Source organism: Ovis canadensis, chromosome 11 (genome assembly GCF_042477335.2).
Source record: "Ovis canadensis isolate MfBH-ARS-UI-01 breed Bighorn chromosome 11, ARS-UI_OviCan_v2, whole genome shotgun sequence".
Taxonomy (NCBI): Eukaryota; Metazoa; Chordata; class Mammalia; order Artiodactyla; family Bovidae; genus Ovis; species Ovis canadensis.
The window spans coordinates 19,694,963-19,720,137 of record NC_091255.1 but is presented as its reverse complement, the minus strand read 5'-3'; the positions used below and the strand labels follow the sequence as shown (position 1 = coordinate 19,720,137).

The following is a 25,175-nucleotide window of genomic DNA, read 5'->3' as shown; positions in this document are numbered from 1 at the left end:
TTTCAGAAATATTGAGGAGGACCAGAGGTTAGGACAGTATAGGAGCTAACTTGAGAAATATTAACATTGTTAATACTATGTAATTCCAAATGTCTAGTAAAATATTAACAATGAAAAAGATAATTACCAAGGGAAAGAATTCTTGCTTTAATATGAGATCCTAACAGGTTGCATCCTGAAAGGGATACAGATTATACTCAATAGAGTCAGAAAATCTTAAGTCTTGGTCTCAGACTCCTAGCACCTTCAAATTCCTGTAGGAATAAAAGAAAATTCTTCCCAATAAAGATAATATCACCCTAGGATTCAAATTATTACTAATAATAATTTTCAAAAATTTTTAGTGAACAATCAGTGATAGTGAAACAAAACTCCTGTTTCTGGCCAAGGCAGAATAACTGTCTTAGGAATATTCCTCCCACTGTAAGTAACTGTAAATTGGACAAAATAAATAAAGCAACTGCTTTCAACGGGGCAGACACAGGGCAGCATAAGACTGTAATCTCAGAGACAAGGGAAATCCATTAGGTGAACTCCATGACTCTCAGTGCTCCTCTGGGTATAATTTTTCAACAACAGCGCAGAACACAGAAGTACAAGCAGAGTACGGTGGTCCTGCTGAGCTGAAGTGGAAGACAGCAGAACTTGCAGCAGCAAAAATCACAATCTGTAGGGCAAGACATGGCATTGGAGAGAAGATCGAGAAAGGGCCCTAGAATTCCCTGGGGGGGGGGGGGTTCTCTGTCAGTCTGTGGCTCAGAGTTTGATAAAACACAGATTGTTGGGCTCTATCTCCAGAGTTTCTGATTCAGGAGGACTGGATGGAACCTGCAAATATGTATTTCTATTACTTGATACTGATGATGCTGATAACACAGGTGGTATTGATGCTCCTGATCCAGTCCTATACTTTGAAAATCATTCTTTTTGAGTAAAAGACAGTGCAGGTTAAAAATAAACCCATATCTACTAAACCTTTCTCACTCATTCTGAGTCACTAGAGCATTAACATAGAATGTCTGAGGATACAAGAAAAATGTATAGTTAACTTTACACAAAACAAACAACTTCTGTGATAAATACAACTTCTAAGGCTTTGATGGCCTACCTGAAGATCTTTCACATTTGGAAAAGGAATTCCTATTGTTACGACAGCACGGGCATTATCATCTGAGAAATCCAGACCCTCACTCACTTTACCACGACAAACTGCCACCAGGAGGGCTCCATCTTAAGCAACAGAAAATCAACATTTTTAAAAGCATAATCAAGATTCCCAGAAAATGTCTTATTCTTGTCATTTTGAAAAGATCTGATTATTAACTATAATATCAAATTTAAAAGACTCAAAATTAAAAACTACTATAAGATAAAGTTTTCAAAGTTCAATGTCTTCAAATAAAACAAAATTACATTTTGACACAACATGGTAGGACCAATTTATAAACTGTGTATCTCCCAGTTAAACTATACAGAAAAACTATGTCAGAGTAATAACCTGCATGTGAACTAAGCAATTGTGAATCAACTGTTTTATCTTTAAAATATTGAAATTGAGATCACTACCTTTACCAGCAGAATGTAAGTTATCAGAAGGATTTAAAGGACTCTGTATCATATTAGATCAATATTATACTGAAAAGTATTTAAAACATACACACACAGAATACTCTTGCATAATCTTATCATACAGGGATATTGACAATTATGTTATAGCATCTTTGTGATGTTGCACTGTTCATAAGTTATTATTATTAGCCCTTTCTGTGAAATGTTTTACGGGCATTTTCTAACTTTGAAATTTAGCCTTCAGTTATGTTAACCTTATGCAATTAAATATAAGCACAAAGTATATTTTTGCATAAAAATGTAACCTCCTTCCACTCGTAAGGAAGATATTAATGCATAATCTACCATCTTCTTTGATAAAACATTTTAGGTAGTGTAAGGAAGTTTATAGGCTAATACCTGAAGGTATCCCATTTCTTAAAACTGAACTGGCATCTTCAAGTGAAAGTACTCATAGGAGAACAATTCCAAACAGAAGAATTTCTTTAACTTAATTTTCTTTTCACTCAGGATTACAGAAATAATTTTTGAAAAAAAGGCAATACAAATATAATTATAACAGCACCAACTTCTCACTTTATGGTAAAAAAATTTTTCACTTGACTATCAAATAATTTCCAATTACCTTTTTCTCCTTTGTACTTGATTGCATCGTAGTACACCTGCAGTAATTCATCAAAATCAATTTTTTCTCCTCCCTGTGGTTCTACAATGACTGTCTTCACCAACTCCAGATTATGCCATAAACCAGTAGAGAGCCAACGTTCTTTTAACTTTTCTAATAACTGAAAAGGGGAAAGAAAACATTGAGTTACTTGTGTGTCCAACTGAACAAACTTACATTTATCTGTTTAAAGACAATCTGATTACAATGTGACTATGGCAAGAGTATTAACATTTCTGTGTTTTAGTCTAGAAAATGAGGAAAACAATTATACGTCATAGAGCTGTGACTGGGTAATTCATTAACCAATTTAGAAAGCTTTGAATGAGGCCCTGCACACAGTAAGAGCTTCATGGATGTTAGCTGCTATAGCTATTGTTACCATTATTATTACTTCTAACATTACTGCTGCTACTGCTGCTATGTCTATCATTGCTATCTTGGGGATTTCAGAATCAGGAAAAAAATTACTTCGAAGTTCATAAATTTTAAGTTATATCTAAATCTAAGGTAAAATTCTTAATATCCTTAATTAAATGAAGATTTTTAAAGATCATTTTACATAGTACATAGGCAGCCATGCTGCTTGAAAATTTGATCATCACTGATAAACTGAACTGAGTAAATATATAAACAGAACCTCAGGCAGCCAACAAGTACAAAACATAAAAGCACAAATGGAACATTTACAAAAACAACCGTGTGACAGATTACAAAAGGATTTTCAACAAGTGTCAAAGAATATCAGATTAACCACATATTCTAACAATAATTCAAACTTAGATTAAGTCAATAACATAAAGTTACTGACAAAAAAACAAACATACAAGCTCAACACTAAAGATTATATTCTTAAAGAGCATATGGGTTATATGCCAATTATATTTCAATAAAGCTGCAAAAAGAAAATAAATAACAACAAAAGAGAACATACAGAGAAGAAATCAACAGAATTCATGACATCTTTAGATCTGAATGACTAAAAAACGCACCCACAATCCAAAACGTGGTATGGAATAAAGGTAATAAGAAAGCAGAAGTTAGTAAAGATAAGAATTGAAATAAATTTTTTAAAAAAGTGGTAGAGATTATTATGACTTAAGTTGAACTGTTTTATTTGTTTTATGCAAAGAGTTCTATGTAATATGGGCCAATTATTATAATATAGGCAGTGAGTGAAGTGAAGGTTCTCAGTCATGTCTAACTCTTTGTGACCCCATGGACTGTAGCCTATCAGGCTCCTCCATCCATGGGATTTTCCAGGCAAGAGTACTGGACTGGGTTGCCACTTCCTTCTCTAGGGGATCTTCCCAACCCAGGGATTGAACCCGGATCTCCCACATTGTAGGCAGATGCTTTACCGTCTGAGCTACCAGGGAAGTCACAATATAGACAAGCATCAAGAAATTACTTCAAACCCTCCAGAGAACAAAAACTAATTTTTATAAGATGATTTAATTCCTCAGAATTTTAACATATCTATTTTTGGAAATAATAATAAGACAACAAAACAAATTTTTTTAAAAATCACTGCTATGGTCTAAATGTCTGTATACCTCCAAAATCATATGTTGAAATCCTAACCTCTAAAGATAAAGGTATCTGGAAGTGGGGTCTTTAAAAGTGATTTGGTCATGAGCATGGAGCTTTCACAAATGGGATAGTGCTCTTATTTTTGAGATCTCACAGAGTTCCTTTGCCCCTTCTACCACGAGAGCATAGCAAGAGAGAACTGGCTCCCCACAGGAAGAGGGTCCTCACCCAACCATGCTGGCACCCTAATCTTGGACTTCCAGCCTCCAGGGCTATGAGAAATATGATTCCATTGTTCATAAGCTACCAGATCTGGAGTATTTTATTCCAACAACCAGAACACACTAAGAAAATCACTAATTGGTAAAACAATTCATTGCATATTATACATTGATCAGGGTATTCTGATCAGTAAGAATAAAAACTTCCCATAACAACATGTTAACAGGTAAAAATAACAGGGATATTAGTAATTTTAAAAACTTCTTCACTTTGGCTATTAGAATTCACTTTCTGAATATACACCTTCTGAATCAAAGTTTCTCACCATGCAAAGTCTTAGTCTCTTCCACTGCTGTAATTCAGTTAGAAGAGCATAAGATACCCCAAGGACGTAAAACCAGATGAAATGTATCACGAGTCTGCATAATTATTGATTCTTAATAGAATTAAATTCAGTGGTGCTATACTGTTTTCTGAAAACACAGATAATATTTAACCTCTGATTCATTGAATCCAAGAGAATAACAACTCCAGTGTTTTGAACATTCAAAATCTGGAGAAATACACAGCATGCTACTGACTGACTTCACTTTCACTTTACTTAAGGAAGACCATTAAGTTGATGATTCCAAAATATATTCCATTTTAATAGATTAACATCTTGTTATGAAGAAAAATCTCAGAAATAAAAAGGAAATTGGATCAAAGTAGAAATTTCCCTCCAAAATCCAGCAGGGATTTTTCCTCCATTATGCAGAACAGAATTCAGAATATCAAAGAGTTATACATGATTTAGAAATATTTGTTTACAAAAGCTTAGAAAAATTTCAAAGCAGGTATGATATATGCAATATTTCAAAATTTGCTACAGTGGATAACTATGAAACACATTCTACCCACTGATTTTGGATTCTAAGAACTTCAGAAATTTATGGACAATGAAAATGGCCATAAGTTTATAAATAAGTTGTGAATATCACAATTAAAAAGTACAACAAGTACTATCATTACTTCAGAAAACTTACATAACAAACTGTCACGTTACTGGGTCTTTAAAAAAATTATCTACGAAATAAAGCTGCTAAGCTTGTTGATATATCTAAAAGAACTTTTAAAGTTCTTTGATCCTATTAAAGTTTGAAAACTAAATTGTCAGGGTATAATACTGACATGTAAGATTATAATTTGGAGAACAGGAGAGTACAAAAAGGTAGATCTGAAAAACTACTGCTAATGCAAATTTTATAACTTGAACAAAATTTTCCCCTATGTATAAATCATTCAAATTTGCTTTAAATAAAAAGAACTATTTGAAATAGCTAAGAAGTGATTAACCAAATATTTTTCAAGAAAAATTTCATGCAATCTAACATCTATTAGCCTTTCCAAAGTGCCACACTATCAATATTTACCACCAAGTCCAGCCACTGGATCTAATGGGCTTCCCTGGCAGCTCAGTGGGAAACAATCTGCCTGCCAATGCAGAAGACACAGGGGTGATCCCTGAATGGGAAGGATGCCCTCAAGGAGGAAATGGTAACCCACTCCAGTATTCTTGCCTGAAAATGTTCTAAAATTGGTGAACTTTGTAAACATAATAAAACTTATTGAAATATACACTTCAGGTGAGTAAACTGTAAGGTGTGCAAAGCATATAACAGTAAAGATATTTTATTAAAACAATGATAAATAGGATACTTCCAAACCACTAAAAGCACGAACAGAGGACAAAAAAAGCCACGTCAACAGAATAAGGTAAACAAGAGAGGAAAAGAGGTAAAAGAAAGCACAGAATAAGACGGTAGAAAATAAGTCCAATATGGCAAAGAATCAAAGAAAACACAAATTTAATTCATTTATGAAAACTGAGACAATCAGTTGGTTTAGAAGAAGAGAGGGGAGAAGGGAAGTAGTGGGGAGAGGAAAAAGAAAATCAACTATATGTTGTTTATCAACAGAAATACTTAAATTAAACCACAAAGAAATCCTAAAAATGAAGACATGGAAAAAGATATCTGAGGTGTATATTTACCAAAAGAAATCAGCTGTATCACAGACATAAAAAAGTAGACTTCTAAATAAAAAGCTTTAAGAGAAACATAGATATACAATATATCCATATATATATAAAGTACATCCACCAAAAAGATACAGCACTCATGAATCTTTATGTACTTAAGACATAGTCTGACAATATGGAAAGGAAAACAACTAGCAAGAAACACAATGATAGACACTATAAACACTATAGTCCCTAAATATACAGAAGACTTCAGCACATCTCTCTAAGATATCTACAGATGAATCAGATGAAATTAATATGAATATAGATTGAAACTTATAAGAATAATCAACTTTACCCTAACGTATGTAGGAAACTTGGTGCTGAAAGGAAAATAATAATTCTTTTAAATGTAAAACAATATACATAAATCCACAAAGGACATATTAATAAATTTAAAAAATCTGGAATCATATACAGATTCCCTGGAAACAGATATTAACAGAAGAGTCATTCATTTCAAAACAAAATAAATTTATCTACATAAAAATCTGAAAAAGCTTCCATAAAGTTCTAGGTTCAGGAGGAAAACAAAATGGAAAAAAATTACTTAGAAACAATGTAATTTTTCTAGGTCTCCAACCAGCTTGTCATTTTCTACAAAATGTCAATAGAAATGTGATTTAAACAGCAGAACATAAAAATAAATAAGACTAGAAAAGTCTTAAAAATATTTATTGGGAGTCTCCAGTGGTTAAGAATCTGCCTTCCATCCCTGGTCTGGGAACTAAGACCTCACATGTCACAGGGCAACTAAGTCTGTGTGCCACAACTTAAGACCCAGTGCAGCCAAAAGCATATACTAATGTGTGAACTGTGCTATAGAAATACAATAAGTATATAATAAGTAAGAAAAATAAATGAACTTCTGTCATGGATTTAAAAGAGCAAAATGGTGAAAATTATGTCCAATATCATATTTTTTAAAAACTCAAAAACAAAAAGCAAACCTAACATGCTGCTTAGGAATATATATGCACTGTGGAATACATATATATGTGGTGTGTATGTATGCATGTTAGTCACTCGGCCATGTCCGATTCTTTGTGATCCCAAGGAATGTAACCCACCAGGCTCCTCTGTCAAGAATACTGGAGTGGGTTAGCATTCCTTTCTCCAGGGGATCTTTCTGACCCAGGGATTGAACCCGGGTCTCCTGCATTGCAGGCAGATTCTTTACTGCCTGAGCCACCAGGGAAGCCCATATTGTGTGGTAAAAAGCATTTTAAGAAAATTAAAATTGTAAACTTTAGGACAATTATTAACCCTGAGGGGAAGAACAAAGTGATGGGAATGTGAAGCAGCATCCAGTTAGCAGTAACATTTAGTTCTTTAGTGACAGTTTTGATATTTTCATTTTATTAATATGCTTCATAACTCATATATGTATTACACATGATCTTTTTTAGTGATGAAGGTATATTTTATTTGTTTACTTTTAAATATTAATTAATTTGGCTTCACCAGGTTTTAGTTGCAACATGCAGGATCTTCGATCTTCATTGTGGCACGTGGGAGCTTTAGTTGGACCTGCAACTCTTAGTTGCACAGTGGGATCTAGTTCCCTGACCAAGGATGGAATCTGGGTCTTCAGCATTAGGAGTGTGCAGTCTTAGCCACTGGACCACCAGGGAAGTCCCACATGTGACCTTATGTAAGTATGAAATATGTATATCTTGTTAATGTTTTTATTAACATCAGGACAGTGGGGACAGAGGATTAAGAAAAGAAAACAACAGCAAAAATATTAATCCCTACAATGTGCCAGAAGCATCAGAAATCTAAGAATAAAGTGGAGAAAATTACAGAAAAAGTACTTGCCTTCGTGGCATGTATAATGAGAGAGCATTACACATCTAAAGATGGATAATAAATATAGCCTGAAACTCCAAAATCTGTATGTATTTAAAGTCCTGACTGCCCTGCTACATGAATGTTTATATATTCAATGGCCTAATAAAATTCACCAGTTAGATATCTCAAGGCACCTGAAACATTTCATGAAAGATCAAATGTATACTATTCCAGTGTTTATTATCAACAAATGCTGTCATGATTCACCAGAATTTGGGGCAGAACTTAAGCCTTTGTCTCCCCTCGCTGCTAAGCATGGTGCAATTGGAAGAAAACTTTCAACTCCAAACTTCTCCCCAATAAGGGAGTTAAAACAAGACTGAATGTGCAGACTTTTAAGGGGTGCTGCCCAGGGGACTGGTTTCTGTCTTGCCTAAATCTATGCACTGTCAGGCTGGGGGTCACTAAGTACAAAGACAAAGGTTTAGAATAATCTGCACTCACCATAGTCTCTTCCCCTGGTTCAGTGCTTGACTACTGTGATAAAATCCCCACCTCCCAGTTTCTCTCTGAGAAGTTACTGAACCATATGTCCAATGTGCAGGCAGAGAGCTGCCAGAGAGACTACTTTCTGGGTCACATATCTCAGAGTACTGACAAGATCTAGTATGCTCTAGATGCCAAAGGGCCACTGAGAACAAAAGAGAGCTGAGTAGCTTGCTGCCACACTACAGGACTAGCAGAAAGAGGCCAATACAGCTTGTTGGCCTCTACCCTGGATGAGAGAAGAGACGAGTGGAGGATATACAACATTCCAAATTTTGTTGGGGGCTAGCTTGGAGGGACTAGTTTCTGTCTTGCTCACCTCAGAGAGCTGATGTGACCTGGTTTGCAGCAGCTTCAGAGAATCTGTAGTTTCACAGATAAAAAGAAAAAAAATCAGAGTGAACAAAAAAATTATGAGTTCTTGAAAAAAAAAAAAAGGGAAACTGAAAAATCCTTCTCATCGGGAATCTACACACACAAGTTAAGAGAAGGAACATCCACAGAAAAGGTTTGAGAGGCCTCCAGAATCTACACGTAAGTGAATTGGTGAAGATCTTTCCCTGTATAGAACCAGCCCATAAAAGCCTGGGAGAGGTGGCTATTGTTTTAAATGGGTAGATACAAACCCAAAGTAACATGGAACATGAAGAAACAGGAGGAAATGACCCAATCAAAGGAACAAAATAAATTCCAGAAAACCAACCATAAAGAATGGAGGTATATGAATTATCTGATGAAGAATTTAGAGTAACCATCATAAAGATGCTCAACAAGCTCAGGGAAATGATACATGAATAAATTGAGAATTTCAAAAACAAAAAACAAAAAATATAAAACAGAGCAAAACAGAAATTTTGGAGCTGAAGAATACAGTAACTGACATAAAAAGTTCACCAGAGGGATTCAACAGCAGACATAGTCAATCAAAATAAAGAATCAGTGAACTAAAACACAGGTCATTTAAATGATCTAGTCAGACAAATATAAAGAAAAGAGAATGAAATAGAGTCAAGAAAGCCTGGGGGACTTATAAGACACCCTCAAATAGACAAATATACACAGAAGGCAAAAAAAAAAAAGAGAGAGAGAGAGAAAGGTACAAGTTTATGTAAAGAATTAGTAGCCAGAAACTTCTCATATCTGGTAGGGGAGAATGGATATCCAGGTTCAAGAAGCCAAGACACCAAAAAGTATGAATCCAAAGAAGGTTACACTGAGATATATTATAAACAGATTGTCAAAAAATCAAAGCCAGACAGAATTTTGAAAGTAGCAAGAGCAAAACAAAAAGGGAATGGGATAATATATTCAAAGTGCTGAAAGAAAAAATTGGCCCTCAAAATGCAGAAAGAATGGGAAGAGAGGACGATAAGGGGAGGTGAGGGGGAGGAGGAGGAGGAGAGATAAACTTTCCCAGAATTACAAAAGTTGGGGGAGTTCATCACCATGAGATTCCTTACAAGAAATACTAAGGGGGAGTCCTTCAGTTGAAATAAAAAAGATGCTGGAAAATAAAACAAAGCCATAAAAAGTGGGCTTTAAGTAAAAAATTGTTAGAGACAAAGAATATCATATATCAAAAAGGCATCAATTCATGAAGATATAATTATAAACATACAAATATGTAAGAACAGAGCCCCAAAACACATAAAAAACAGAACAGATAGAAACAAATAGTTCTGCTATAATAGTAACAAACTTCAATATTCCAATGTCAATAATGAACAAAACAACCAGATAAAAATTCAACAAGGAAAAGTGAACTTGAAAAATACCATAAACTAATGAGAGCTAACAGACATATACAGAACACTCCATCTAACAAAGCAAAATACACATTTGTCTCAGTTGTGTGTAAAATATCCTCTAGGATAGATCACAGCTTAGGCCAAAATACAAAGCAAATTTCAAAAGGATTCAGTGTTTTTTCTGACTACAGTGAGATGGAAATAGAAATCAATAACAGAAGGAAAACTGAAAAATTCACACAAAAATGAAAATTAAACAATATACCTTCTGAAAATTCAAGTACAGTTGATTTACAACATTATGTTGTTTTCTTGTGTAGAGAATAGGGATTCGATATTTTTGTAGATTATATTCCTTTATGAGTTATCACAAGATAATTGCTACAATTCCCTGTGCTATACAATATAAACAACACACTTTTAAACAATCATTGGATAAAATCAGAAATTACAAGGAAAATTAGAAAATACCTTTGGACATATCAAAACAAAAATATAAATATATTATAACTTACAAGACAGTGAAACTGTGCTATGAAAGATACTTTAGCTGTAAATGCAAACATTAAAAAGACCTCAAATTAATACCTAACTGCATTTTACAGTAGAGCAAATTAAGCCAAAAGTTAGAAGAAAAAATTAAGATTAGAGCAGAAATAAATGAAATAGAGAACAGAAAAAAAATTGAGGAATGAACGTTGGTTCTTTGAAGATCAACAAAACTGAGAAATCTTTAGCAGTCTAGACTAAAAAAAAAAATGACTCAAATTACTCAAACTACACAAGAAAGTGGAGACATTACCACCAACTTTATAGAAATAAAAAGGATCATAATACTATGAACAATTGTATGCTACCAAATTGAATAATAATCAGGACATAATGGACAAATTCCTATAAATACACAATCTCAAAAAACTGAATCATGAATAGAAAATCTGAGTTGACTTATAACAAGTAAGGAGTTTGAATGAGTAATCGAAAACCTTCCAACAAAGAAAATCCCTAGATCAGGTGGTTTCACTGATGAATTCCATCAAATATTAAAGAATTAATATCAATCCTTTTCACAGTCTTCAAAGAGAATGAAAAAGAGAGAACATTTCCTGACCCAATCTAGAGGCCAGCTATTCTGATACAAAAGGCAAACAAAGACACTATAGGCAAAAAATAGACCAATATTTCTTAGACCAATATTCCTTACAAATATCGATGCAAAAACTTCAACCTATACTATAAGACAAAGTTCAGCAACATACCAAAAGAATTATACCTTGTGATGTATTTTATATCATGTAAAATCATGATGTAAAATGATCATTTTTTTTCTTCATTCTATTAATGTGTATTATATTAATTGATTGTCACACGTTAAACAATGCTTGCATTCCAGGAGTAAATCCCAGTTTGTCATGGATATTAGATTGGAGATGATAGAAAGAGAGAAGAAGGCTCATAGACACCCCCTGATTAGTCCAAATATTTAGTCCAGATTACCTGATTAGTCCAAATATAAACTGCAGTTACCTTTCACTCATTAAGGCAACAATGGAAAAGGGCCAAGACTGGGAGGAAAGATTACAAATAGATGCTCAGACTGACATATTGAGGAAGCAATGTGTGATGTTGTGGTTTATAAAAAATATAAATACATATATATATTTGGATTTGTCCCTGTTCTTGGCACATAGCTTCTAAAACTCTTGGAATTTCCTAAGCAATAAGAACTATTAGGGGCATCTTTGGTTCTCAGTTTCTGAAATAGCTCCAGAGTCATACATAAAGGTTAGAAGATTTACTCATAGCAAGTCCCTTCACCCACACCTGACGTTTGGACAGTCCCCAGGCAACCTGAGTACAATGGCTGGTTGCCAGCAGAACTGCGATATTGTGATTTACAAGAAAAATACACATTTGGTCACTCAGATAACCTATATATATATGGGAATATATATATATATATATATATATATATATATTTGGTCTTCATCTACCATTCCTGGCTCAGCTCCCCAAATCCTTGGAATTTCCCAAGTGTTAAGAATGATAAAGATATCTTATGTTATGTTAATGAGGTTACTTTTGAAAAGTAGCCCAGGATGGGGTTAGTCATCTATGGAGCCCATCATTCAGTCCCACTCCCTCTGCCGTTGGGACCTTGTACTGCGTATTGCCCCATCTGGCTACTGACTGATACCCTTTCAGTTCAGTTCGGTTGCTCAGTCATGTTTCTTTGCAACCCCACGAATCACAGCACGCCAGGCCTCCCTGTCCATCACCATCTCCCAGAGTTCACTCAGACTCACGTCCATTGAGTCTGTGATGCCATCCAGCCATCTCATCCTCTGTCGTCCCCTTCTCCTCCTGCCCTCAGTCCCTCCCAGCATTAGAGTCTTTTCCAATGAGTCAACTCTTCGCATGACGTACCCAAAGTACTGGAGCTTCAGCTTTAGCATCATTCCTTCCAAAGAAATCCCAGGGTTGATCTCCTTCAGAATGGACTGGTTGGATCTCCTTGCAGTCCAAGGGACCCTCAAGAGTCTTCTCCAACACCACAGTTCAAACGCATCAACTCTTCGGCGCTCAGCCTTCTTCACAGTCCAACTCTCACATCCATACATGACCACAGGAAAAACCATAGCCTTGACTAGACGGACCTTAGTCGGCAAAGTAATGTCTCTGCTTTTGAATATACTATCTAGGTTGGTCATAACTTTTCTTCCAAGGAGTAAGCGTCTTTGAAAGGATTATCATTTTAACAGTATGAAAAGGCAAAATGATATCCTTTAATATCCTTTTATAATAAATTGGTAATCCAGTGAGTAAACGGATTTTCCTGAATTCTGTGGGCTGCTCTGCTGCTGCTGTTGCTAAGTCACTTCAGTCGTGTCCAACTCTGTGTGACCCCAAAGACAGCAGCCCACCAGGCTCCCCTGTCCCTGGGATTCTCCAGGCAAGAACACTGGAGTGGGTTGCCATTTCCTTCTCCAATGCATGAAAGTGAAAAGTGAAAGTGAAGTCGCTCAGTCATGTCCGACTCCTAGCGACACCATGGACTGCAGCCCACCAGGACCCTCCGTCCATGGGATTTTCCAGGCAAGAGTACTGGAATGGGTTGCCATTGCCTTCTCTCTAGCAACTTATTAACCCCAAAGAGTGGGTAGTGGGAACCTCTGATTTACAGCCTGTCTGTCAAAAGTATAGGTAGAAACCTGGGCGTGTGACTAGTGAAGGATGTGGAGGGTGGTCTTGTGGTTCTGAGCCCTTTATCTGTGGAGTCTGATTCTATCTCTGGGTGTACAGTGTCAGAACTGAATTGAATTCAATCTTGATTCCAGCTTTTGCTTCTTCCAGCCCAGCGTTTCACATGATGTACCCTGCATAGAAGTTAAATAAGCAGAGTGAGAATATACAGCCTTGACATACTCCTTTTCCTATTTGGAACCAGTCTGTTGTTCCATGTCCAGTTCTAACTGTTGCTTCCTGACCTGCATATAGGTTTTTCAAGAGGCAGGTCAGATGGTCTGGTATTCCCATCTCTTTCAGAATTTTCCACAGTTTATTGTGACCCACACAGTCAAAGGCTTTGGCACAGTCAATAAAGCAGAAATAGATAAACATCCAGAAACTCTATTTCTGGAACTCTATATGCAGAGTACATCATGAGAAACACTGGGCTGGATGAAGCACAAGCTGGAATCAAAAGATTTCCAGGAGAAATATCAATAACCTCAGATATGCAGATGACACCACCCGTATGGCAGAAAGTGAAGAAGAACTAAAGAGCCTCTTGATGAAAGTCAAAGAGGAGAGTGAAAAAGTTGGCTTAAAGCTCAACATTCAGAAAACTAAGATCATGGCATCTGGTCCCATCACTTCATGGGACATAGATGGGGAAACAGTGGCTGACTTTATTTTTTTGGACTCCAAAATCACTGTAGATGGTGACTGCAGCTGTGAAATTAAAAGATGCTTACTCCTTGGAAGGAAAGCTATGATGAACCTAGATAGCATATTAAAAAGCAGAGACATTACTTTGCCAACAAAGATCCATCTAGTCAAGGCTATGGTTTTTCCAGTGGTCACGTATGGATGTAAGAGTTGGACTGTGAAGAAAGCTGAGCGCCGAAGAATTGATGCTTTTGAACTGTGGTGTTGAAGAAGAGTCTTGAGAGTCCCTTTTACTGCAAGAAGATCCAATCAGTCCATCCCAAAGGAGATCAGTCCTGAGTGTTTCCTGGAAGGACTGATGCTGAAGCTGAAACTCCAATACTTTGGCCACCTGATGCGAAGACCTGGCTTATTTGAAAAGACCCTGATGCTGAGAAAGATTGAAGGTGGGAAGAGAAGGGGACGACAGAGGATGAGATGGTTGGCTGGCATCACCGACTCAAATGACATGAGTTTGGGTAAACTCCGGGAGTCGATGATGGACAGGGAGGCCTGGTATGCTGCAGTCCATGGGGTCACAAAGAGTCAGACCCAACCGAGTGCCTGAACTGAACTGAACTGAAATGTAAGTCAATGTTTCTCTGAGTTCTGTGAACCACTCTAGTAAATTAATCAAACTGTGAACCACTCTAGTGAATTGATCAAACTTGAGAAGGGAGCTGTGGGCATCTTCAATTTATAGTTGGTCAGTCAGACACACAGATAACCTGGACATGAGATTGCTATCTGAAGTGGGAACCGTCTTGTGGGATGGAGCCCTTAACCTCTGGTATCTGATGCTCTGTTCTTGACAGATACTGTAATAACTGAGTTAAGCTGTAGGACCCTCAGCTGGCATCACACAATTGTTTAATAATGCATGGAAACCCATATATCAGGTGTCAGAAGTGAAGCTGTGTTGTAGTAGATTATTAATCACAGAGGAGACACAGAAGAGGTTTTTTTTTTCTCTTGAGTGTGGTACTTACAGGAAAGTCAGAACTGAACTATAAATTGGGAAACCAGGACAAACAGACATAACAAGAAGAATGAATACAGATGAGACTGATCAGCAGCAGAGGACAAATAAAGAAAAGAGTGCAGCAAGACAGTCTTACCCCTCTCTATCGTACTGCACATCCAATCCATCAGTAATTCCTACCACCACTGCTTTCAAATATTGTCTAGACTCCAAACACTGCCACCATAGTGGTCCATGTCACTACCATCTTTCACATGAGTTATTAGCGCTGACTCTTATACAGTCACCATGCTTCTTATGCTCTCTAGAGTCTGCTTCTGGACAGCAGCCAGCACAATCCTTTTACAATTAAGTCTAAAGCCTCCAATGGCTTCCTACCATATCAGAATAAAATCCAATCCCTACTGTGGCTTGATTTTACCACAGCTACTTCTCTGGCCTGAGATTCACCTGAGAGGTGACACCTCTTACCTCTCTCCTACTCTGCTTCAACCAGGGTAGTCTTCCTGTTGATCAAACAAGGCAAAGAATCTGCTTGTAATGCAGGAGACCTGGGTTTGACTCCTGGGTTAGGAAGATCCCAGAAGGAAAAGGGGAGAAAGAAACAGCAACCCATTCCAGTATTTTGCCTGGAAAATTTCACGGACAGAGGAGACTGGCAGGCTAGTGGGGTTGCAGATAGTTGGACATGACTGTGTAATGAACATACACACACACACACACACACACACACACACAGAGTCTTCTTATTGATCAAACAAAACAGTACTCTTCTTCCACAAAGTTCCTTCTGTCTGAATATTCTTCCCCCATATCAGAATAGTTTGCTTCCCCACTTCTTTTAGGCCTTTACTCAAAGTCACCTTCTCTGACAGGCCTTGCAGAACTATCCAACTAAAATTCTAAAAGTGGGGAGGGAGGTGGGAGGGGGGTTCATGTTTGGGAACACATGTAAGAATTAAAGATTTTAAGATTTAAAAAATAAAAAACTAAAAAAAAATAAAAAATAAATAAAAAATAAAATAAAATTATAAAAGTACCTGTATCCACTCCCTTAGGAATTTCATTTCCCTCTTCTTTGCCTTATTATTTTGCTACACAGAGCTTACCATTATCTGTCTGTACTAGTCCACTCAGTGAAAGTGAACTGTTAATCACTCAGTTGTGTCCGACTCTTTGAAACACTACGGACTGTAGCCCACCAGGCTCCTCTGTCCATGGAATTCTCCAGGCAAGAATACTCATGTGGGCAGCCATTCCCTTCTCCAGGGGATCTTCCCAATCAAGGGATCCCAAACCTGGGTCTGCCTCATTGCAGGCAGATTCTTCACCATCTGAGCCACCAGGGAAGCCCTTAGTCTACCCAGGCTACCATTAAAACAAACAAAAAACTCCAGTCATTTCATAATAAATATACATATCAAATCATCATACTGTATACCTTAAACATATATATATTCAATAATACTTCAATAAAGCTGGAGAAAATATACCACAGATGGGGTAACTTAAATAGAAATTTATTTTTTACAGTTCTTGACACTGGGAGGTTGAAGATCAAGGTGCTGGCTGCTTCATTTCCTGGTGAGATTCTCTTCCAGGCTTGCAGATGGCCACCTTACTGAATCCTTACACACTTTTTCCTCTTTGCTCATGCTGTGGGGGAAACAGCAAGATTTCCAGTATCTCTTCTAGTACAGACACTAATGCTATCAGATCAGGTTCTTATCCTTATGATTGCATTTAACCTTAATTACTTTCTGTGAGTCTTCATTTCTAAACACAGCCACACTGAGAGGTCAAGGTTTCAACATATGAATTTGAGCACAGAGAAGGTATAAACATTTGGTCCATGGCATCATCTAATACATAAGAATCTTTCCATATATCTGGTTTATTTTCTGTCTCTTACCCCTGGAATGATTTTTGTTTGTCTTGCTCACTGCTAACTGTCCAGTACCTAGAAAGTGGGCAATACATATTTGTTGAATGAATTTAACAAATGAATAGAAAAGGAAGGTTCAAAAAATATGGAAGATCAGAGAAGGTAGTAAAGGAGGAGGAAAAAAAAACTCCCTATAAAGTCAGCTGTGAAAGTCCTTGATAAGAGTATTCATGTGATCTGTAACATATCAATAAAGATGAAGCAGAAAGGATTACATGATTAAAAGACATGAACTGAGAAACTAGAGTTTTCTGTTGGCGAGTTTCTCTTTTTCCTTTCCTTTCTTTTTTCCCTTCCTTCCAAAAAAAGATGGAGAGGTTATGGTTTAGAAAAAGCAATAGAAAATAAATAGGATACCAATCCTGAGGCACTACGGAGAAAAAAAGCAATCACAACGTGAAAGGACTGACAAGAAAATGACATGTCCTCTGTGTATATCCAGATTCTAGTTCAGGTAAGGAGGTACCAGGAACACTGTAAAAAAGGGATCAGGGGATTTGGTGACTATGAGACAATATTTCCACAGAACACAATGTGTTTATTGTAAACCTCTTCCATGAAGATTCTTTTTTTTTTTTTTTTAAAGTACTTTAAAAGCCAGAATTCTTTTCAGGATAATACAGGGGCTATATGCAAATCTAGAGTGTAGAACATACTGATTACTTGGAGAAAATGGTCTGTGGCAAATTTTTGGTTTTAAGTTAAAAAAAAATAGGTCTATAGTTTTTCCATTCTCATTACAGGTGACACTCAAATAGCTATCTATACATCTTAATTACTTGCCCCTTGCCAGAAAATTCATACAGAACTATATACCCACTACCCTCAACTTTTAAAATTTTCTTAAGTATCCCAACAAAACACCTAAAAATCAAGAAACCTGGAGTAAAGTACACTGACACAGAATCATCTCTCAGGTTTTGACATACATATGTAAATATGAAGAATCTGTTACAAAATAGTCTACTTAGCTCATAAAGAGCAAATGCTATTCACATACAGAGAGTCTAGTCTATGTACAGTGATACAGATGATTTAATCTCCTCACTGACATTCACATCACTTAGATTTGATAAGTTCAGAAAAACTCTTTTTGTGTAGGACCTCACAAATTAAAAGACATTTTTGAATGTTTATGCCTTATCTGGATATTGTCATTTTATTTTTTCAAACTTTTTAAAACCAGTATCTCACTAGGGAGGCAGTAAGTTAGAATGCAACATAGTGGGGAAATCCTGCATTTGCTCAATGTCTATAGCTTTTACACAGTTCCAGATGTTCAGTACATTAATAATGCACTAACTCAAAGCCTCTTTTTGAAACTTTAGAAAGTGTAAATTGCATTAAGACCTCCTTGCCCTCATTAATGGTATTGTTACAATCCTGGTCCTCTGGAAAATGTTTTTTGGCATGTGTTTAACTTTATAATATTGCCATTTACTCACTTTAATAGCCAGTACTCAAGCCTTAATGCTTTTAATAGGCCTGCCTAAACAGACTACCATCTTTTGCAATCTTTTTCACATAATTTATTTCTTAGGTAAAAGCTGTCATATCTTTCCATCTGAAGATGATTTGTCACATTCATTTCACGGGGTACTAATATTTAAGAAATACCTACTTTCTTTGGTTCAGTTGATACGTACTGATAGTTGGCTATGTTAAGAATAATACACACTTCCTTGAAAATAGAAATAAAAATGAGAAATCAGTAGTAGTATATTTTTATAACATTTTAAATTGAAGGAGAAAAAGGCATATCCTTAATTCTTGCTGCATCCAAATATAAAATATGAGAAAGCCAAAAATATTCATTTCTATTGAAACAACTTCCTATACTCTAGCTATTTAGTGTTATCTCAAGAGGCTGGGTTAGAGTTCAGGATCAAACTATCAGTGAATATGCATGCAGTCAGTAATTCAGTGCAGTTCAGTTCAGTTCAGTCGCTCAGTCATGTCCGACTCTGCGACCCCATGAATCGCAGCACGCCAGGCCTCCCTGTCCATCACCAACTCCCGGAGTTCACTCTGACTCACGTCCATCGAGTCGGTGATGCCATCCAGCCATCCCATCCTCTGTCGTCCCCTTCTCCTCCTGCCCCCAATCTCTCCCAGCATCAGAGTCTTTTCCAATGAGTCAACTCTTTGCATGAGGTGGCCAAAGTACTGGAGTTTCAGCTTTAGCATCATTCCTTCCAAAGAAAACCCAGGGCTGATCTCCTTCAGAATGGACTCATTGGATCTCCTTGCAGTCCAAGGGACCCTCAAGAGTCTTCTCCAACACCACAGTTCAAAAGCATCAGTTCTTCGGTGCTCAGCTTTCTTCACATTAGGAAGAATAATAGGGAGGAACACTGTCCTGAAGTGAAAGGAACATCGCTTGTAGTTGTTGGCTATCTACATGGAAATGAAAGTTCCTATAGTCTCAGACAAGGAGTATTCTTTCTCACAAATTTATTAAAAGAATGAAGACTACGAAAATGTCAGAGCTGCAGTAATTACTGCAACTGATATACTTATTTACAGCCATTTATTGATATATTTTAATAAAAATCCACAATACTTACAGTGAAACATTTTTCAAAGAAAACAATGAGAAATAACATATATTTCTTCACCTACTTTGCTGAAATTTCTTGAAAAGAAAATAATAAGAACTCAATTGATATTTAAGCACAAAACATATCTTAACTCTTTAAAATATGAATTCCAAATTTCTGTTGACTGATCAATATAATTGGTTCATTAATGTCTGAAGTAACCATTTGGTTAAAAAGTATGCATTTAACCAATTTTGCTACTTTAGAGTCAAGAAGTACTGGCTTAGTAAATGCTGGCTGAAACCAGAATAAATAAATTCACTTATTCGTTTCATTTCTTACCTGAGTAGACTGATTATAGTTTAAAAAAAGGGGGGGCTCATTTTCTATCCCTCTGTTAAAAGACAAATAATTAAAGTAAACTGAACAAGGTCAGTGCATCTGTACTATTAGAATCTAGGGTATAATTTAGACTGAGAAAAGAAAATTAATAAGAAGCAACCCCTGCAACGTTTCCTAAAAGCTACTACTTTCAGGTATTGCCAACCTGAATCTACTATAAAGCTGTTACTATAAAACTTGAAGGCGAAATGCTTTGGGAAAAATACCACTTCACAGTCTAGTGGAGAAGACCTAAATGAAAAATGCATAAAATACAATGTGTAAGTGCTATTATAGATGTGTATGGTTAGCCAGAGGAAAGAGTGACTAACTTTGCCTCAGGGTTAAGGATGGTTTAATAGAGTAAACCTTTGAGCTGGATGGAGAGTATAAAGTCTCTGGATAATAGAAGAGTCAGAGAGTGGATTTCAAGCAGACACAACACCATGAACACTACTGCTGCATAACAAATTATCTGCAAATCCAGTGACTTAAAATAAGACTCACTTTTTCAAGGAATTTTTAAAATTGTGGTAAATACACATAACTTAAAATTCACCATCTCAATCATTTTCAAGCGTATAGGTCACAGTGTGAAGTATGCTCACATTATTGCGCAGCCAACCTCCAAAGCTCTACTGACCTTGCAGAACCGAAACTGTGTCCATTAAGCAGCTCACTCCCTTCCTCCCCGAGCCCCCGACAGCTTCCCCTCTACTTTCTGCCTCTATGAATTTGACTAGGTCTCTCACACAAATGGAATCATACATTGCTTGTCTTTTTCTGATTGGCTCATTTCACTTAGCATAATAACCTCCAGGTTCATCCAGGCTGCCGCATAAAAACAATACCCATTTTATTACCTCAGTTTCTGGAGATCTGAAGTCCAGGCATAACAAAACAGACCGCGTTCTCTGTTCAGGGTCTAAAGTGGGTAAGTTGTTTCCCAGGGCTGCAGTTGTCATCTGGGACTTCAGGTTCTCTTCCAAGGTCCCTGGTTATTGACAAAACTTACTTCCTATTGGCTGTAGGACAACTGCTCCCATTTTTATGCTAGTCATTAGTCAGGACTGCTCTCAGTTCAGAGGCCACCTGCAATTCCTTGCTATATGCCCCACCCTCCCACCAGTCAGTTTAACACGGATGTGACTTTCCTCCAGTCTAGCCAGATATCACATACCTCTGACTTTCTCTTCTGCAACCAGCTTCAGAAAAGTCTCTGCTTTTAAAGGGTTCAAGTGATTATGTAAAGCTGAGTGCCAAAGAATTGATGCTTTTGAACTATGGTGTTGGAGAAGACTCTTGAGAGTCCCTTGGACTGCAAGGAGATCAACCCTGAAGGAAATCAGTCCTGAATATTCATTGGAAGAACTGATGTTAAAGCTGAAACTCCAATACTTTGGCCACCTGATGTGAAGAACTGACTCATTAGAAAAGACCCTGATGCTGGGAAAGATTGAAGGTGGGAAGAGAAGGGGATGACACAGGACGAGATGGTTGGATAGCATCACTAACTCGATGGACATGAGTTTGAGTAAGTTCCAGAAGTTGGTGATGGACAGGGAAGCCTGGTGTGCTGCAGTCCATGGGGCAGCAAAGAGTCAGACACGACTGAGCAACTGAACTGACTGACTGATTTTAAAGTCAACTCACTGGAAAAGACTCTGATGCTGGGAGGGATTGGGGGCAGGAGGAAAAGGGGACAACAGAGGATGAGATGGCTGGATGGCATCACCAACTCGCTGGATGTGAGTCTGAGTGAACTCCGGGGTGTTGGTGATGGACAGGGAAGCCTGGCATGCTGCGACTCATGGGGTCGCAAAGAGCTGGACATGGCTGAGCGACTGACCTGAACTGAACTGCAATATCCCTTCACTGTACCTAATTAGCATTTGACCGAACAAATGAGGGAAGGCATGTATATACCAGGGGCCAGGAATTGCGGGGGCCATCTTAGAACTCTCCCTACCACTTTTATGCAAGTATGAAAATATATGGCAGCTCAAAGCACTCATAGTAATACAATATGCCTTTAAAAAGGGGTATATATAGGATGGGTGCTGCTGGCATAAGGCTGAAAAATAACCAAGGCTTCCAGAAAATGCAAAGGATTTGAAGCTTTATCTTTCAGAAAACTGGGAATTACTAAAGGTTTTTAACTCTTGGTATATCATTAGGGTCCAATATATCCATTTTCCAACATTTCTAACTATTTATAAAGATATTCCATCACTTTTTCTTACTACACTCCCCCCCCCAAAAAAAAAGCCAAGAGAAAATGTACTTTATTAAAATAGGGTAAAACCTATTATATATTGTAATCACCATAAGGGTTAACTGAACTCTTCTATAATTCTAAGAAATATTACGGGATCTCACTGACATTACTTCTCCTACATCTTGAAACATTCAGTGGTTTTAATATCCTACAAATAATTCCATCATTATCCATCATTACTCATCACATTATTCCTAATAATTCAAAAAAATTTAAAATAATAAGAAAGAGAAGAATGATGGAACAACCTAGGAGGATGCAATAATGGGCTGCCATTCTTTTTTCTCATAGTATTGCTCAAAGTACTGCATCATCTTCCCAGAAATTAGAAAACTGAGGACACCAAATACTTTCATTTATGACCAAAATAGCAAAGAAAAGGAAATGAACAGAGAAAGATATATCATAATATTAGATGAATAAGAAGACAAAAGTCTGAGGAACATTCCAATTCTAGTGACAATGGTGAAATTGGATGGTGTAAGTGAAATCTCAGACTATAAATCATCAGATAACAATATACTGCACAAAACTGATCAAATTCAAGAACTGATATGTGATCAAACATGTCTAAAGACAAGACACAATGGTAGTCTCATTCAGTTAATTATTCAGCAGGAAGGACTTCATCACACAATATTTTGTGACAGCAACACTGACCGTCTCTTCCCACTTGCTGCAAAAAAGGCATGCAACATTAGTGTCTGATTTTTTTATATCAGTACACCAAAATTTACTTGTTACAAAGAGGTGTTGTTATGTCTAACCTCTTTTTAAAGTTTAAAATTTAATAATGTTGATTTTTAAACTATTACTTTATTCTTAATTCTATAAATCATTCCCATGACTTATAAAAAAGAAAAATAACAAATGGTTATGGCTATTTTCACTGGTTTACTGAGGGTTAAACAGGAGAGCGACATGATCAATAAGGAGGAAAAACTGGTGGAGGGAAGACTGAACGGAGAAAGATCAGTTAAGAATAAGGCTTCCCTGGTGGCTCAGTGGTAAAGAATCTGTCTGCCAACGTAGAAGATACAGGCTCCATTCCTGGTCCAAGAAAACCCCACATGCTGCGGAGCAACTAAGCTCACGCTCAGCTCTTGAGCCTTGCTCTAGAGCCCAGGAGCCGCAGCTCCTGAAGCCTGCATGTCCTAGAGGCTGTGCTCCACAGCAAGGGAAGCCACGTGATGGGAAGCCTACACACCACAACTAGAGAAAAGCCTGCACAGCAACAAAGACTCAGCACAGCCACAAAGAAAAACAAATTATTTTTTTAAAAAAAAAGAATAATTTAAAGATGAGGACCAAACCAAAGTTAATAGAAGAAGTAGCATTAAATAAATAGATGAGAAAACAAGCCACAGATGGGGAGAAAATATAATTCTGGGCAAAAGTCACATCTGACCAAGAACAACCAACTCAATGGGCATGAGTTTAAGCAAACTCTGGGAGATGGTGAAGGACAGGAAACCTGGCATGCCACAGTCCATGGGATTGCACAGAGTCAGACACGACTGTACTACTGAACAACAATAACAATGCAAAATATACAAAAAACTTCTAAAATTCAACAATAAGAAAACGACCTGATTGATAGACGAGCCAAAGACCTGAACAGTCACCACACTAAAGAAAATATACTGATGGTCAATAAGCATATGAAAAGACATTCCACATTTTAGGTCAGCAGGAAACTGCAAGTCAAAACAACAAGACAGCACAACACACTTATTAGAATGACCAAAATCTAAACCAATGACAAGACCGAAGTATCTGGTGGGAATACCTAATAGTATAGACACTGAAAGACAATTTGGCAAATATATACCTACCATGATTGGTGGTTGTGGTTTAGGCGCTAAGTTTTGTCTGACTCTTGCAACCCCATGGACTGTGGCCAACCAGGCTCCTCTAACCCTGGGATTCTCCAGCAAGAATACTGGAGTGGGTTGCCATTTCCTGCTTCAGGGGATCTTCCTGAGCCAGGGATCAAACCCACATCTCCTGTGCTGCAGGCAAGTCTCCTGCACTGCAGGCAGATTCTTTACCAACTGAGGCACCAGGGAAGCCCCTACACTTACCATAAAAGTTAAAAGTTAAAGTGAGAGATGCTCAGTCATGTTCGATTCTTTGCAACCCCAATTCTCCAGGCCAGAATACTGGAGTGTGTAGCCATTCTCTTCTCCAGGGGATCTTCCCAACCCAGGGATCGAACGCAGGTTTCCCACATCACAGGCAGATTCTTTACCAGTTGAGCCACAAGGGAAGCCCAAGAATACTGGATTGGGTAGCCTATCTCTTCTCCAGCAGATCTTCCTGACTCAGGAATTGAACTGGGGTCTCCTGTGTTGCTGGCAGATTCTTTACCAGCTGAGCTACCAGGCAATCCAGCAATTATGCTCCCTGATATTTACCCAGATAGACTGAAAACTTACATCCACTTAAAAACCTACACACAGATGTTTACAGTAGCTCCATTCGTAATTGACAAACTCCTCAGTAGGTAAATGGACAAACTGTGGTCCAAACGATAATAGTTTACACTAAAAAGAAATGAGCTATTCAAGCCATGAAAAGACATGGACGAAACTTAAGTGCATATTACTAAGTGAAAGATGCTAATCTGAGAAGGCTACATATTACATGATTCCAACTACATCATATTCTGAAAAAGGCAAAACTTTGAAATTAGTAAAAAGATCTGAGGTTGCTATGTGTTGGGAGGAGGGAGGAATGTACAGGCAGAGCACACATTTCGAAGGCAGTGAAACTACTCTGCACGATACTATAATGATGGAAACATGTCATTACACATTTATAAAAACTAATTCTCTAAGTGTTATTCAATATATAATAACAAGGGCAACTCTACTTTAAACTATGGGCTTCAAATGGTAATGATGTGTCAATATAAGGCCATCAGTATAATAAAGGCAGCATTTTGGTAGGGAATATTGATAATGTGCACAGTGGTACAT

At 37.2% G+C, this 25,175-nt stretch overlaps 1 protein-coding gene across 2 annotated transcripts in view; it reads right to left on the bottom strand.

Moving 5' to 3' along the window:
* BRIP1 (BRCA1 interacting DNA helicase 1) overlaps positions 1–25,175 on the bottom strand; it is a 191,900-nt gene that overhangs the window by 60,366 nt on the left and 106,359 nt on the right. For both annotated transcript variants that reach the window (XM_069602688.1, XM_069602687.1), the window contains 2 exons: positions 2,195–2,354; positions 1,109–1,230 (listed from right to left, as the gene is read on the bottom strand). In XM_069602688.1, coding sequence (XP_069458789.1) covers positions 1,109–1,230; positions 2,195–2,354 — 282 coding nt within the window. The remainder of the gene's footprint in view (positions 1–1,108; positions 1,231–2,194; positions 2,355–25,175) is intronic.